At 50.0% G+C, this 13677-nt stretch overlaps 1 protein-coding gene across 1 annotated transcript in view; it reads right to left on the reverse strand.

Moving 5' to 3' along the window:
- Positions 1 to 262: 262 nt before the first annotated feature.
- Positions 263 to 13677, reverse strand: part of dlg1a (discs large MAGUK scaffold protein 1a) — an 84904-nt gene continuing 71489 nt past the window's right edge. Inside the window, exons 13-22 of the mRNA XM_084444310.1 lie at positions 10787 to 10963; positions 9104 to 9170; positions 8628 to 8643; positions 5540 to 5581; positions 4984 to 5034; positions 4090 to 4191; positions 3783 to 3955; positions 3177 to 3286; positions 2822 to 2913; positions 263 to 2462 (exon numbers count right to left, since the gene is read on the reverse strand). Coding sequence (XP_084300436.1) covers positions 2356 to 2462; positions 2822 to 2913; positions 3177 to 3286; positions 3783 to 3955; positions 4090 to 4191; positions 4984 to 5034; positions 5540 to 5581; positions 8628 to 8643; positions 9104 to 9170; positions 10787 to 10963 — 937 coding nt within the window. The 3' untranslated portion in view covers positions 263 to 2355. The remainder of the gene's footprint in view (positions 2463 to 2821; positions 2914 to 3176; positions 3287 to 3782; positions 3956 to 4089; positions 4192 to 4983; positions 5035 to 5539; positions 5582 to 8627; positions 8644 to 9103; positions 9171 to 10786; positions 10964 to 13677) is intronic.

Genomic DNA, 13677 nt, shown 5'->3' on the forward strand with positions numbered 1-13677 from the left:
GCTAAATCCTCACTCCAACCAGTCATAGTGGCAATGTTGCACTTGACACATCAGTTGCAAGTTGAAGAGTGACAACATTGCTTGGAACTTAACAGTTACACGAAGCAACTCAATGGCAACCAAGTTATCACAAATCATGTGCTCTAATATAGCTAGCAATGTCACATACAAATGTGGAAAGAAGTGTCGGACAGCACGGAGCCGTATGATAAAACCGTTTATTGGCAGTTCTCCTCGATGTGACAAGTGGAATGGGACAGGAAGTGGTTGTGAGGGGGGATGTTATATACAGATCAGGGTTCAAACAGGAAGCAGAGGTGATTCAGAGGAAAGAAGCAGTCAGCTAGAAAACAAACAATCATGGCTGTGTGTTGTTGGGGTGCCTGGGGGGCCCAGAGGGCGTCCCCTGTTGGAGACTTGGAAGCGTTGCGCGTCTGAGCGCTTGGTCAGTCCTTCCTCTAGAAGACACAAGCCAAGGGACTGGCTTGTCTACACAGACACATGCACGCACACACACACACAAGTGCACACACACACACACACACACACATACATCCTCTACATCTGGATACGCCTCATGTGGAAGCTTAAAGATATGACATGTTACAATCCTTGGCGAACACACTAATAACACTCAATCATTGACTCTTCCTTGTTTTCCTATAAAAACAACTACTGCTTTAACCATGCACATCACGTCAAACAGAGAGCAGGGCTGGATGACATGGAGGGAGGGAGGGGTGGGATGGGGGGGCCAGAGGAGAGCTAGCTGCCGTGGTTAGTAACTGTACATGTCCACTGCTGCATCGGGACACAGGCCCACTCAGGGGTCGAAGGTCAGGGTTTGGGGTTACAAGTAGCCTGGCTGCTCAGCACTGAGCCCTGCTCCCGGGAGTGTCGCCAGCTCCCTCCAGCTCCTATGAGCGCACATGAAACCCACATGATCAAACTGGGGGAACGGAGGGGACAGTAAAGGAAAATAGAGTCATATTCATATTTATATGTACTGTATATTATATATATTCATATTTATAATATAGTTTCCACAATGCAAAGAAAATAAAGTTCCCCCCGATGCTGTTACGTTTATGAATTAAAGCTCAATATAGACTTTCATTATAACAAAATAGGCAGTAGACCGAGGGTTAAAATATCCATCCTTAAAATCTCAGTTTACAATAAAATCTCTTGTTTTTGCATTTCACCTCCGGCCAGAGACACGGACACCCTGACATTAGAAACTAACGCCGACTCTCTGAACGGATGTGTAGAGACGGGAGCTCATGAAGACATGGATTCACCAGGAGGGCTGGTCTGGCCATAGGAGATACTGTACCATACATACGTCTGCCTGGGGGTCTAGTCTGACAGAGAGAGAAGGAGAGAGAGAGAGGTAAGGGGAGATAGAGAGAGAGAGAGAGAGAGAAATGGGTGGAGAAAGAGAGAAAGGGAGAGAGAGAAGAGGGAGAGAGAGAAGGGGGAGAGAGGGAGAGAGAGATAGGCAGACCAGGAGAGAGAGAGAGAGAGAGAGAAATGGGTGGAGAAAGCGACAGAGAGAAAGGAAGAGAGAGAAGAGGGAGAGAGAGAAGGGGGAGAGACCGGCAGGCCAGGAGAGAGAGGGAGAGACAGAAGTGTGGAGAGGGGGGTAAGGGGAGACCGGGAGAAAGAGAGAGAGACCGCCCTTGTGCTGGAGTGCCATATAGAGTAGTGTGTGATTGACGGTGGGGTTCAGATACAGGCTTGGAGGAGAACCAAGAGACAGAACATCCAGAGTAGTGAGATGAGAAAATCATACAGTCCAAAAACATGCTCTTTAAAGCTAGAACGTGCAAAAGTTAGCCTCACTGTGTCATTGTTTCTTTACAAACCCATACATTAAATGCATTTACTTTCATTAATATGAAAAAACAACAACAACAAAGAAATAAAGAATGTAATTATACAGCATATATATTAATCCTAAATCATTTTCCTTAAACATTAAGGAAGTGTACCATATTCATCTCCCCCAATCAGATGCTGGTCAGACATGTAGCCCCTCCCCCTGGGCGGGGACTAGAGGCTAATCCAGAGACAGCAGTCAGAGAGCCCAGGAAAACACCAGAGAAAGACAGCCCAACCACCACAGTGTGTGTGTGTGTGTGTGTTTCTATGTGCGTTTGTGTTCATATGTATGTGTGTGTGTGTGTGTGTGTGTGTGAGAGAGAGAGAGAGAGAGAGAGAGAGAGTGTGTGTATGTGTGTCTGTGTGTGTGTGTGAGAGAGAGCGTGTGTGTGATCCATCAGGTTTGTAACTGAAACAGAACATGTGGAACCATAGAAGAACACAAAGTAAAGGAGTGTCTCCTCTGTTCTTTCACAGCTTGTCCTTGGAAGGAGTCCAGATGAACGGGCTCGACTGCTCCTCGATGATCTGCTTCACCTGCTCATACACCTCCTCCAGAGAGTCCCCCTGCACTATGGCTGACGGAGGACAGGAGGAAGGAGCAGAGGGGGAGGGAGAGGAGAGGAGAAGAGGGGGGAGGAGAGGGCAGGAGAGGAGGAGAGGAGAGGAGTGAAGTGGAGAGGAGGAGAGGAGTGAAAGGGAGAGGAGAGGATCGGAGAGGGGAGGAGGAGAGAGGAGAGGGGAAGGAAAGAACAAGAGAAGTTACATTCAAGCGTGCAAATATAAAATACCTCAGAATAAGAACACATTATTTGTGTTCTTATATTTATATATATTTTGAGTTGAATTGGATGTTAGGAGATGAGACTACTGTGTGTGTGTGTGTGTGTGTGTGTGTGTGTGTGTGTGTGTGTGTGTATGAGTTACAAGGCCTCACCAGTGAAGTGCTCAGTGAACTCCTGCTCCAGCTTCAAGGCTCGCTCAAATGACTTCCTGGCTTGTTCCTCTGTTAGTCTCTTATTCATCTCCCTACAGAGAGAGAGGGGGGGGGGGCATGAGAGAGAGAAAGAGAGAGGGAGAGAGGGGTAGAGGGCAGGGAGCGAGCGAGAGAGAGAGAGAGAGAGAGAATGACTCAGCCACTTCTCAAACACAGCTAACAATATGGACTATGAACACAAAATCCATATTCACTTAACTGTATTTCCCATAACTGCCGCCTCCCCCAAACACACACACACACACGACTACAAAGAGGGAGGCGGAGTCTAACCCAAGAGCGGAGCTGAACTCACAGGATGTTGTCTATGGACCTGGGTCTGATGAAGATGGCGATGGGGTGGAGCTGGGCCAGCTGGAGACGCCTGATAGCGTTACCTGACACATCCAGGATACAGTGCTTACCCTGGAGGGGGGGGGGGTAGAGAAGGAGAGAGAGAGGGGGGTATAGAGAGAGAGGGAGAGAGAGAGGGGGGGGTAGAGAGAGAGGGAGAGAGAGAGGGGGGTAGAGAGAGAGAAGGAGAGAGAGAGGGGGGGTAGAGAGAGAGGAAGAGAGAGAGAGCGGGTAGAGAGAGAGAAGGAGAGAGAGAGAGAGAGAGAGGGGGGTAGCGAGAGAGAAGGAGAGAGAGAGGGGGTAGAGAGAGAGGGAGAGAGAGGGAGAGATACAGGGAGAAAGGAGAGATGGGGAGAGAGCAGAGAGAGAGACGGGAGAGAGCAGAGAGAGAGACAGAGGGGGAGAGAGACAGGAAGAAAGGAGAGAGACAGAGAAAGTAGAGACAGGGAGAGAGGAGAGACACGAGGAGAGAGCCAGGGAGAAAGGAGAGAGACAGGAAGAGAGGGAGAGTTTAGCACGTTATGCTAGCACTGCCATGCTGGTCCGTGGATGTCTGTCCTCTCCTCACCTTGTCTGCCACCTCTTTCACGGACTGGATGCTGGTCCCGTACAGGTGGTTGTTGTACTGGCCCGCCTCGATGAACTTGTGATCCTGGATGTCCTTCTCCATCAGCTCCCGGGACGCCATGAAGTGATAGTCCCGTCCGTCCACCTCGTAGTCGCGCTTCGGACGCGTCGTGTCTGGAAACACGGAGAGAGAGAGAGAGAAAGAGAGCTTGCTTTAAGGTGACACCAGGGAGAGGTTTTGGCTAAACAGTGAACGACGCCCCCAGACAATGGAATGACAAAGACCCTGCAGACGCGCACACACTCACGGGGAACACACGACCCGAATTTGTCAGGGAACTCCGAGATGAGGTCATCGTTGATCCGGTCTTTCATTGGTCCCAGGATGATGACAGGGCGTGTGTAGCTGACTGGGGGAGGGGCCGGGGGTGGGGGGACAGGGAGGTTGAAGCTGTTACCGCTGCTCACCAACAGAGGGAGCATGTCTCGGTTAGGACTACTGCAATAAAGTCCTGCAATAAAGCCTTGGGCACCAAGAGTGAGTTCAGTCTGAAAACGGTGTGCGTGCGTGTGCGAGGTAGGTTTTCTCTCATTTGGTGGGCGCGTGACACGTCAGAGGTGTTAAGGAAAAATAGAGTTCCACACACCAGATAGCTCCTATTAAAAATGTTTTTTTAATTGCAAAAGTGACATTTCGTGACTCTTCCTCAGGAAGTCTGAGGAATTAAAAAACACATTTTAATGGGAGCTATCTAGTGTGTGGAACTCTATTCTTCCTTATCTACAAGAGTTTGTATTTCCCGCACCCAGCCTAACAAGTACAGTGGATTGTGCGTGTCTTTTGTATATTTTTTACTGTGTTGGAGGTGTTAACCAATCAGCAGACTAAACCCAGCTGTATCTTCTCAGCTGCCATAGGTTGCAACGCTTGTGTAACACACAGGGTGTTCAAAGCACCACCGTTTCCGTTTCAAGAAACATTTTCCAACGTTTTGCCTGGCTGAACTCACCCCAAGACTAGACCAGAGCAGTCTATGTGAATTTCCTACCAGGCTATCATAATGTCATTATCAATATTATGTAGAATTGTGCAACCAATTACACTATAGCCAGACTAGTAGTTTGATCAGAACTCATTTAATCTTTGAGTAGTATTAGAACAGGGCATATCTAGAGGTGAAAGGTGAGAGGGAGGGGCTTACCTTCCTGCTGTGTTACTGCCTGGTAGGTCAGGATATACTCTTCTTGGCCACCTGATTGGATCGAGAGAGAGAGAGAGAGAGAGAGAGAGTGGTGTTAAGACATAGCGGAGGACTATTCAGCATGTGTGTGTGTGTGTGTGCTTTAGCCAGCCAGTCGTCATGACAGGGTAACAAGGCACTGCTGGAGCCAGACAGCCAGGTGCAGGCCTCAGCTCAGCTGGTTTCCTGAAGCAGCTGTTTGAGCATGAGGCAGCCAGGCAGAAAGATAGAGAGAACGAGAGATAGAGAGAGTGAAGATAGAGAGAAATAGAATATATATATATATATATATATATATATATATAGAAAGAGAAAGAGAGAGAAAAGACAGAAAAAGAGAGAAAGAGAGGAGAGAGATGAGAGAAAAAGAAAGAAAGAGTATATGCTTTGTATACATGCTCTCAGGCAGAACCCCCCCCCCCCCCCCCCCGCCCACACACACACAAATATCCAACACCAGAACAAGGCAAATAGAGAAAGGTTGACGACGGAGGTAGGGAGGGAGGGAGGAACTTACGGCAACTACTCTCACTATCGCTGGCATTAGAGGTTACATGCTCTGAAAATGACAACACAGGGAAGGTCAACACACAACTGAGAACACACACAAACACACACACACACCTACAGTACAGACACACAAACACTAATTAACACACACAATATTTTAGTACACACATCTTAAACCACCACATACAATGTAAACAATGACATGGGATCACCAGCAGATGGCACTGCTAACAACCTTTTGGGAAATGAGTGCACACACACACACCCCCTGGGGACAGGACTGTGAGTCATTGCTACATCCTATTGTCGCCTATTTTAGCTTGACAGCTCTTTGTGAGCTGTACCTGTGCAATGGCTGCTGAGTGGGTGAGACTACACCAGTACACCAGTATCTCCACTACCTCCTCAACACCACCACCACCACTACTACCACCAACACCACCGCCATCACTACCATCACTACCACCATCAACACCACCACTACTACCACCACCAACACCACCACCACTACCACCAACACCACCGCCATCACTACCACCATCAACACCACCACCACCAACACCACCACTACTACCACTACCAACACCACCGCCATCACTACCATCACTACCATCACTACCACCATCAACACCACCGCCATCACCACCATCACTACCATCACTACCACCATCAACACCACCACCACCAACACCACCACTACTACCACTACCACCACCACCAACACCACCACCATCACTACCATCACCACCACCACCACTACCACCACTACCACCGCCGCCATCACTACCATCACTACAATCACTATCACCACCAACACCACCATCACTACCACCATCAACACCACCACTACCACCAACACCACCACTACTACCACCAACACCGCCGCCATCACTTCCACCACCAACCATCACTACCACCACCACCACGGTGAACCACACTGACTGCTGCCCATGCAGGAGCAGTATAGCCAGCCATGAATCACCACCGCTCCACAGTGGCATCACCGCCACGATGACTGGAGCGCTGGGGGGGACTGGGGGGGGGGGGACTATATTGTTCTGCTGTCTGAGCAGAATAATGAGCAACACAGAGATCTGAGCTCATAGAGATACAACATTAGCCATGCTTCTGTTCACACCCCTGGTCAGACTACAGCGTCCACGACTCTAAATGAACTACAGCGTCCAGGGTTCTGGAACTGAACTACAGAGTCCAGGACTCGAAATGAACTACAGCATCAAGAGTTTATCATTTAGAAATTCTGTATTAGAATTTATCTGTAGCTTAATCTTGGAGCCGGCAGCAACATTTCACTGTGACTGTACACCATACATCACGTGACAAATAAAAGGAATCTTGAATCTTTGGTTCTGTAACTGAACTACAACGTCCAGGGCTCTGTACTGTAACTGAACTACAACATCCAGGGCTCGGTACTGTAACTGAACTACAATGTCCAGGGCTCTGTACTGTAACTGAACTACAACATCCAGGGCTCGGTACTGTAACTGAACTACAACATCCAGGGCTCTGGAACTGAATGAAGAGCGTTGTTCCTGCAGGTAAACGGTGCGAATGTGAGAACTTTGCATAGTTTCAGTAATTACCCCCCTGGGATAAATAAAGTGCCTACCTACAGTACCTACCCTCCTACCTACCTTCCTACCTACCTACCTACCTTCCTACCTTCCTACCTACCTACTTACCTACCTTCCTACCTACCTTCCTACCTACCTTCCTACCTACCTACCTTCCTACCTACCTTCCTACTTACCTACCTTCCTACCCTCCTACCTACCTACCTTCCTACCTACCTACTTACCTACCTTCCTACCTACCTACCTTCCTACCCTCCTATCCACCTATCCACCTACCTACCTACCTACCTACCTACCTACCTACCTACCATCCATCCATCCATCCATCCATCCATCCATCCATCCATCCATCCATCCATCCATCCATCCATCCATCCATCCATCCATCCATCCATCCATCCATCCATCCATCCATCCATCCATCCATCCATCCATCCATCCATCCATCCATCCATCCATCCATCCATCCATCCATCCATCCATCCATCCATCCATCCATCCATCCATCCATCCATCCATCCATCCATCCATCCATCCATCCATCCATCCATCCATCCATCCATCCATCCATCCATCCATCCATCCATCCATCCATCCATCCATCCATCCATCCATCCATCCATCCATCCATCCATCCATCCATCCATCCATCCATCCATCCATCCATCCATCCATCCATCCATCCATCCATCCATCCATCCATCCATCCATCCATCCATCCATCCATCCATCCATCCATCCATCCATCCATCCATCCATCCATCCATCCATCCATCCATCCATCCATCCATCCATCCATCCATCCATCCATCCATCCATCCATCCATCCATCCATCCATCCATCCATCCATCCATCCATCCATCCATCCATCCATCCATCCATCCATCCATCCATCCATCCATCCATCCATCCATCCATCCATCCATCCATCCATCCATCCATCCATCCATCCATCCATCCATCCATCCATCCATCCATCCATCCATCCATCCATCCATCCATCCATCCATCCATCCATCCATCCATCCATCCATCCATCCATCCATCCATCCATCCATCCATCCATCCATCCATCCATCCATCCATCCATCCATCCATCCATCCATCCATCCATCCATCCATCCATCCATCCATCCATCCATCCATCCATCCATCCATCCATCCATCCATCCATCCATCCATCCATCCATCCATCCATCCATCCATCCATCCATCCATCCATCCATCCATCCATCCATCCATCCATCCATCCATCCATCCATCCATCCATCCATCCATCCATCCATCCATCCATCCATCCATCCATCCATCCATCCATCCATCCATCCATCCATCCATCCATCCATCCATCCATCCATCCATCCATCCATCCATCCATCCATCCATCCATCCATCCATCCATCCATCCATCCATCCATCCATCCATCCATCCATCCATCCATCCATCCATCCATCCATTGATCTATCAATTTGTGACAGCTGTAGGTCTTTCTCACCTTTGTCATCGGGGTCCTGTGAAGGAGTCAGCACAGAGACACAGACACAAGAGAAACAGTCGTTATCGGAACATACTGTGTGCGGCGCGTGTGCATGCGTGTGCATTAATTAATTGTGTATTAATAACAACCCATTAGCAGGTTGTGTCATGCGAGGCTAGTGACTCGCACAGTATCGCGAGTGATGGTGTCAACACCAGTGATAACTATAGAGAAGGTGTGAGTGAGTGTGCCATCATATCATGACTCACTCACTGCCTCACCTCACCGTGTTCAGAGAGAAGTCACTGAGGAGTAGCCAACTATTTTCAAACACCTCAAAGGACTCAACGTCCACTTTTGAACCGCCTGCGGTAGCAGACTGTCATTCACAATAAGTTTCAGAGATGAGCCACAAGACGGTCTCCATTTCCGTCTGTGCCGTCTTGGATTCTGCTCAACCTGAGGGAGCGTGTTTTAAAAGGCGAGGCTCTCACCACTCTGTCTTGAGACCGGGGGTTGACTTTGACCGTCTTTAGCCTCGCCCTCTCTTTCTTCTCCGCCCTGCAGGAGAGAGAGAGAGAGAGAGACATTGTGAGAACAGAGGAGAGGGAGAGAGATAGACATTGTGAGAACAGAGGAGAGGGAGAGAGAGAGACATTGTGAGAACAGAGGAGAGGAGGTTGAAATAACTGGACGGGAGAGCTGCGTGGGTCCCTGGTCAATCAAACGAGAATCGGGTGCTCTTTGGGAAGGGTTGGCCCAAAGAGTAATACATACTGTATGTTTGAGGCGTATCTCAATGTATGGAATACTTGCAGGAAACTTAAAGAACGTCCAAGGCACATGTTCCGTTGAAAAAATGAAAAAGCCTTAATTGGTGGCAGACATTAGGAAAAAAAATGCTGAGACACCAACGCGCGTCGGCTCAAAATAACCTTCCTCATGATGCCAAAGGAGGAGAGGAGATGTTGAAAGAGGAGGAGACGAGGGGAGAGTGAATGGGGCGACGGAAGGCTGTTGTTCTCCCAGGGGTGCCCCATTAAATATTGAACAGGACCATGAAATCAGTTTGTTACTCTGAATGGAGAACCCTCTCTGTGGCTCGGGGCTGAAGCAGGGAGGTGACTCAGGACTAGAACAGATGCTCCTGAGGCAATCACTGTCTCTCCATTCTCTAATGGCTTCCATCATTACGCCTCTGACTCATTTCTAGCGCATTCAAATGAAAAATGCAGCAATATAGCAATATTAAAATTGGAGCAAGTAAAGTGGGAAAAGCCTTACTTACATAGAGATCCATCACAATGACTCCTACTCTGTATCACACCTGGGTCAAATACTATTTGACATCCTTTCAAATATTTTGAACGTTTTCTTGGATCTATGGTGTGTCAGATGGGTGGGTTTGAATATTTGGGACTAGCCCTTCGGTTCCATTGTGCAAGGAAAGTCCATTCAAGCACAGGTGAGTATTTGAATGGGTTCAAAAATAGTATTTTGACGCAGTGCTTCAACACCCCCTCTATACCCTCCCCATCTCCTCTGCAACACCTTCAGCTATTGCTGCTGCCGCTGTCATCTCAACTGTTTCAGAAGTGAGAGACCAGGAGAGAGTGAAAGAGAGAGAGAGAGAGAGAGCTGGAGAGGGAGAGCTGAAGAGAGAGAACTGAAAAGACAGCTGGAGAGAAAGAGTGAGCTGCAGAAAGAGAGAGAGAGAGAGAGAGACAAAGAGGTAGGTGAGATGCTGCTTCTCACATGTCCGTCACCTCAAAGCTCTTCCCAGGGAGACGGTGAGAGCAGAGAAGGGAGAGAGGGAGACATAAAGAGGGAGGGAGGAGCCAGAGGTGAGGCACGACTTAAAAGTGTAAAAGAGAGAGAGAGAATGAGAGAGAGACGGCAGAGAGAGTGTGATAGATGATAAAGAGATAGAGGAGAGAGGAGAACGTGTGAGAGAGGGGGATAGGTAGAGAGAGAGAGAGAGAGAGACGTGGGGGTGATAACCACCCCTCCACCCCCCTGTAACAGAACATCTGTTCTCAGCCTCCTCCTCTCCTCTCCTCCGTCAGAGCGAGGGAACAGCAGCTTGACATCAGGTCCAAAACCTCTCTGTGAAAAAGAAACCTTGTGAAAGTAAAGATGAACACCAACCCACCCCACCATGACCCCTGCCCCCTGACCTTCTCTTGCTGGGGATGACCCCGACCTCCTCGGCCTCTCCGTGCACGGTCACCTGCCGCGCCTGCCACCACTCATCGTCCGAGGGGTTGACCACGTGGAGGATGTCCCCGAAGCGGAAGTCCAGACCCTGGCCGGGCTGGCCCGAGTCCCTGCTCCTCTCGTAGTCAAACAACGCCCTGGGACGAGGAACGCGCACGGTTAGAGAGGTCACACACACACACACACACCAGGGTTCCTGGTTCTCTCAAAGTCAAACTAAAGGAATTTAAACAGAAAGCTTCCCCTGTCTGGGAGCGCCTGGAGGATGGAGGGGTGTTTCTGTGGAGGTTGATATGAGAGGAGGATGGAGGGATTCCAACTGACAGGTAAGGAAACCCAAGAAACCCATCAGAAACCGCCTTTGTCTGTCTGTCAGCCTGTCTGTCTGTCTGTCTGTCTGTCTTTCAGCCTCTCTGCCAAGCCTGTCTGTCGATCTGTCTGTTGATCTGTCTGTTGATCTGTCTGTCTGTCTGTCTGTCTGTCTGTCAGCCCGTCTGTCTGAACATGCAGTTCACAGAGCTGCTGTGAACATCTATGATCGATATATGTATGTAGACATACCAGAGGGATTCCTCATTCCTTTAATAAATAATCTGTGTCCAAAAACAGCTGAGGGTGTCTTTTCCAGCCTTGTAACCTTGACAAAATGTGTGTGTGTGTGTCTGGTTACGTGTGTCTGTCTGTCTACTGTCTGGAGCCTAGATTACACCCAGGGCACTAAGTAGGGCACAAACGTGTGTGTGTAGGTGTGTGTGTGTATGTGTGTGTGTGTGTGTTTCAGAGAGGGAACTAGAGCTGAAGTAACAGCCATCCCCTAAAGTCTCGACAGCCTCATCTCTACATCGATAAATCACCCCAGCCCTGTTGCACTGGGGAGACAGAGAGATAGAGAGACAGAGAGAGAGAGAGAGAGAGGAGAGAGGGAGAGAGAGATATGAGAGAAGGAGAGGGAGGAGACAGAGAGGAGAGCAAGAGAGAGGAGAGGGAGATAGGGAGAAAGAGAGGAGAGGGAGAGAGAGAGGGAGAGAGAGGGAGGGAGGGAAACAGAGTGAGAGAGAGAGAGAGAGAAAGAAGAGAGACAGAGGTCATAACAGGGATAACTAACAAACCAAATGTATCAGGCGGAACACACACAGCAAAACAAAATGCACAAACAAGTCATTGGGAATGCCTGACACACAGCAGACCTGCTGTCTAGCAGGTCATGTACAGCTCTATGAGGGGAGGTCGTCTGAGGGGAGAGACAGCCTGAATCCTCCGCGCCTCCGAATCTCATTCCCAGGTGAAGGCACGCGCTCCTAAGGGGCCGGGCTGACGCTCACTCACTCAGCCTGGCTCTCCAGACATGGATGTCACCGGACAGGTCACTTCGCCACTAGCCTCGGCTGTCACCTCCCGTAGCCCTGCTGCTGTCTGTGTATCTGTCACCTCCCGTAGCCCTGCTGCTGTCTGTGTGTCTGTCACCTCCCGTAGCCCTGCTGCTGTCTGTGTGTCTGTCACCTCCCGTAGCCCTGCTGCTGTCTGTGTGTCTGTCACCTCCCGTAGCCCTGCTGCTGTCTGTGTGTCTGTCACCTCCCGTAGCCCTGCTGCTGTCCGTGTGTCTGTCACCTCCCGTAGCCCTGCTGCTGTCTGTGTGTCTGTCACCTCCCGTAGCCCTGCTGCTGTCTGTGTGTCTGTCACCTCCCGTAGCCCTGCTGCTGTGTGTGTCTGTCACAGCCCGGCGAAGGACCTGGCCTTCACACACCACTCTGGTGGCATGGTGGCATCTCTCTCTCTCTCTCTCTCTCTCTCTGTGTTGTGGTCAGTCTACCGTGCTGTCTCTACAGGAGCACACACACACACATGCAAGCACACGCGCGCACACACACACACACACGCAAGCACACACACACACACAGGCATGCACGCATGCACTCGCACACAATCACACACACACACACACACACACACACACACACACACACACACACACACACACACACACACACACACACACACACACACACACACACACACACACACACACACACACACACACACACACACCCTGTTCACACTGCCTGAGTGAGCATGTCTCCCTGGGTGTAAAGGTTACTAAGTCCAGCCTGGCCCTGCTGTCTCTCCTCATCTCCTCTTCTCCCCTCTCCTTCTCCCCTCTCTTCTCCTCGCCTCTCTTCTCCTCACCTCTCTTCTCCTCCCCTCTCCTCCTCTCCTCTCCTCCACTGCTTAGCCATCTGCCCTGGGGTGACTCGCATCCCCAATATGTCAGCCAGCTAGGCAATTGTTCCTTTAAAAAAAAAAATAATCAAAAACTGTTTAAAAAATATTGACACCTGACCCCTGTCCTCTCTGACCTCCTGAGGGTCAGGCAGGGTTTAGGTTCTTCCCTGACCTCCAGCTAACCGTCCCCCAGGGTCTAGCGTCCGGCTGTGTGAGCCACACCCCGCTGCTCTCCGGGGGTTTGAACACAGCAGTGAGAGAACCTCTCCGGAGGGCGCTGGGAGCACTAACTAGCACTCTGGGGAGACCGGAGCTGTCCCCGGTATGGGAAATCTGTCCTTCTTGTATGTACAGAGAAATCAACACAGTTCAGGCCAGGGTTTCACTAGCAGTCACCGTGACCTTATCCCCAGGGAAGGGGGTTGCTTTGTGTGTGTGTGTGTGTGTGGGGGGGGGGGGGGGGGGAGGGGGGGGGAGTTAGCCTTAAATGATCCTGTAACACCATCACTCTCCTCAGCAGCCCTGAGGAGCGGCTCTGCCCTGCTTTTACTCTGCTCTATCTACCTTCTATCTCTGCTCTATGTCTGCTCTGTTCTATCTCTACCTCTGCTCTGTCTCTGCTCTCTCTGTT

The sequence above is a fragment of the Borostomias antarcticus genome, assembly GCF_949987555.1.
Source record: "Borostomias antarcticus genome assembly, chromosome: 10".
Classification (NCBI taxonomy): Eukaryota; Metazoa; Chordata; class Actinopteri; order Stomiiformes; family Stomiidae; genus Borostomias; species Borostomias antarcticus.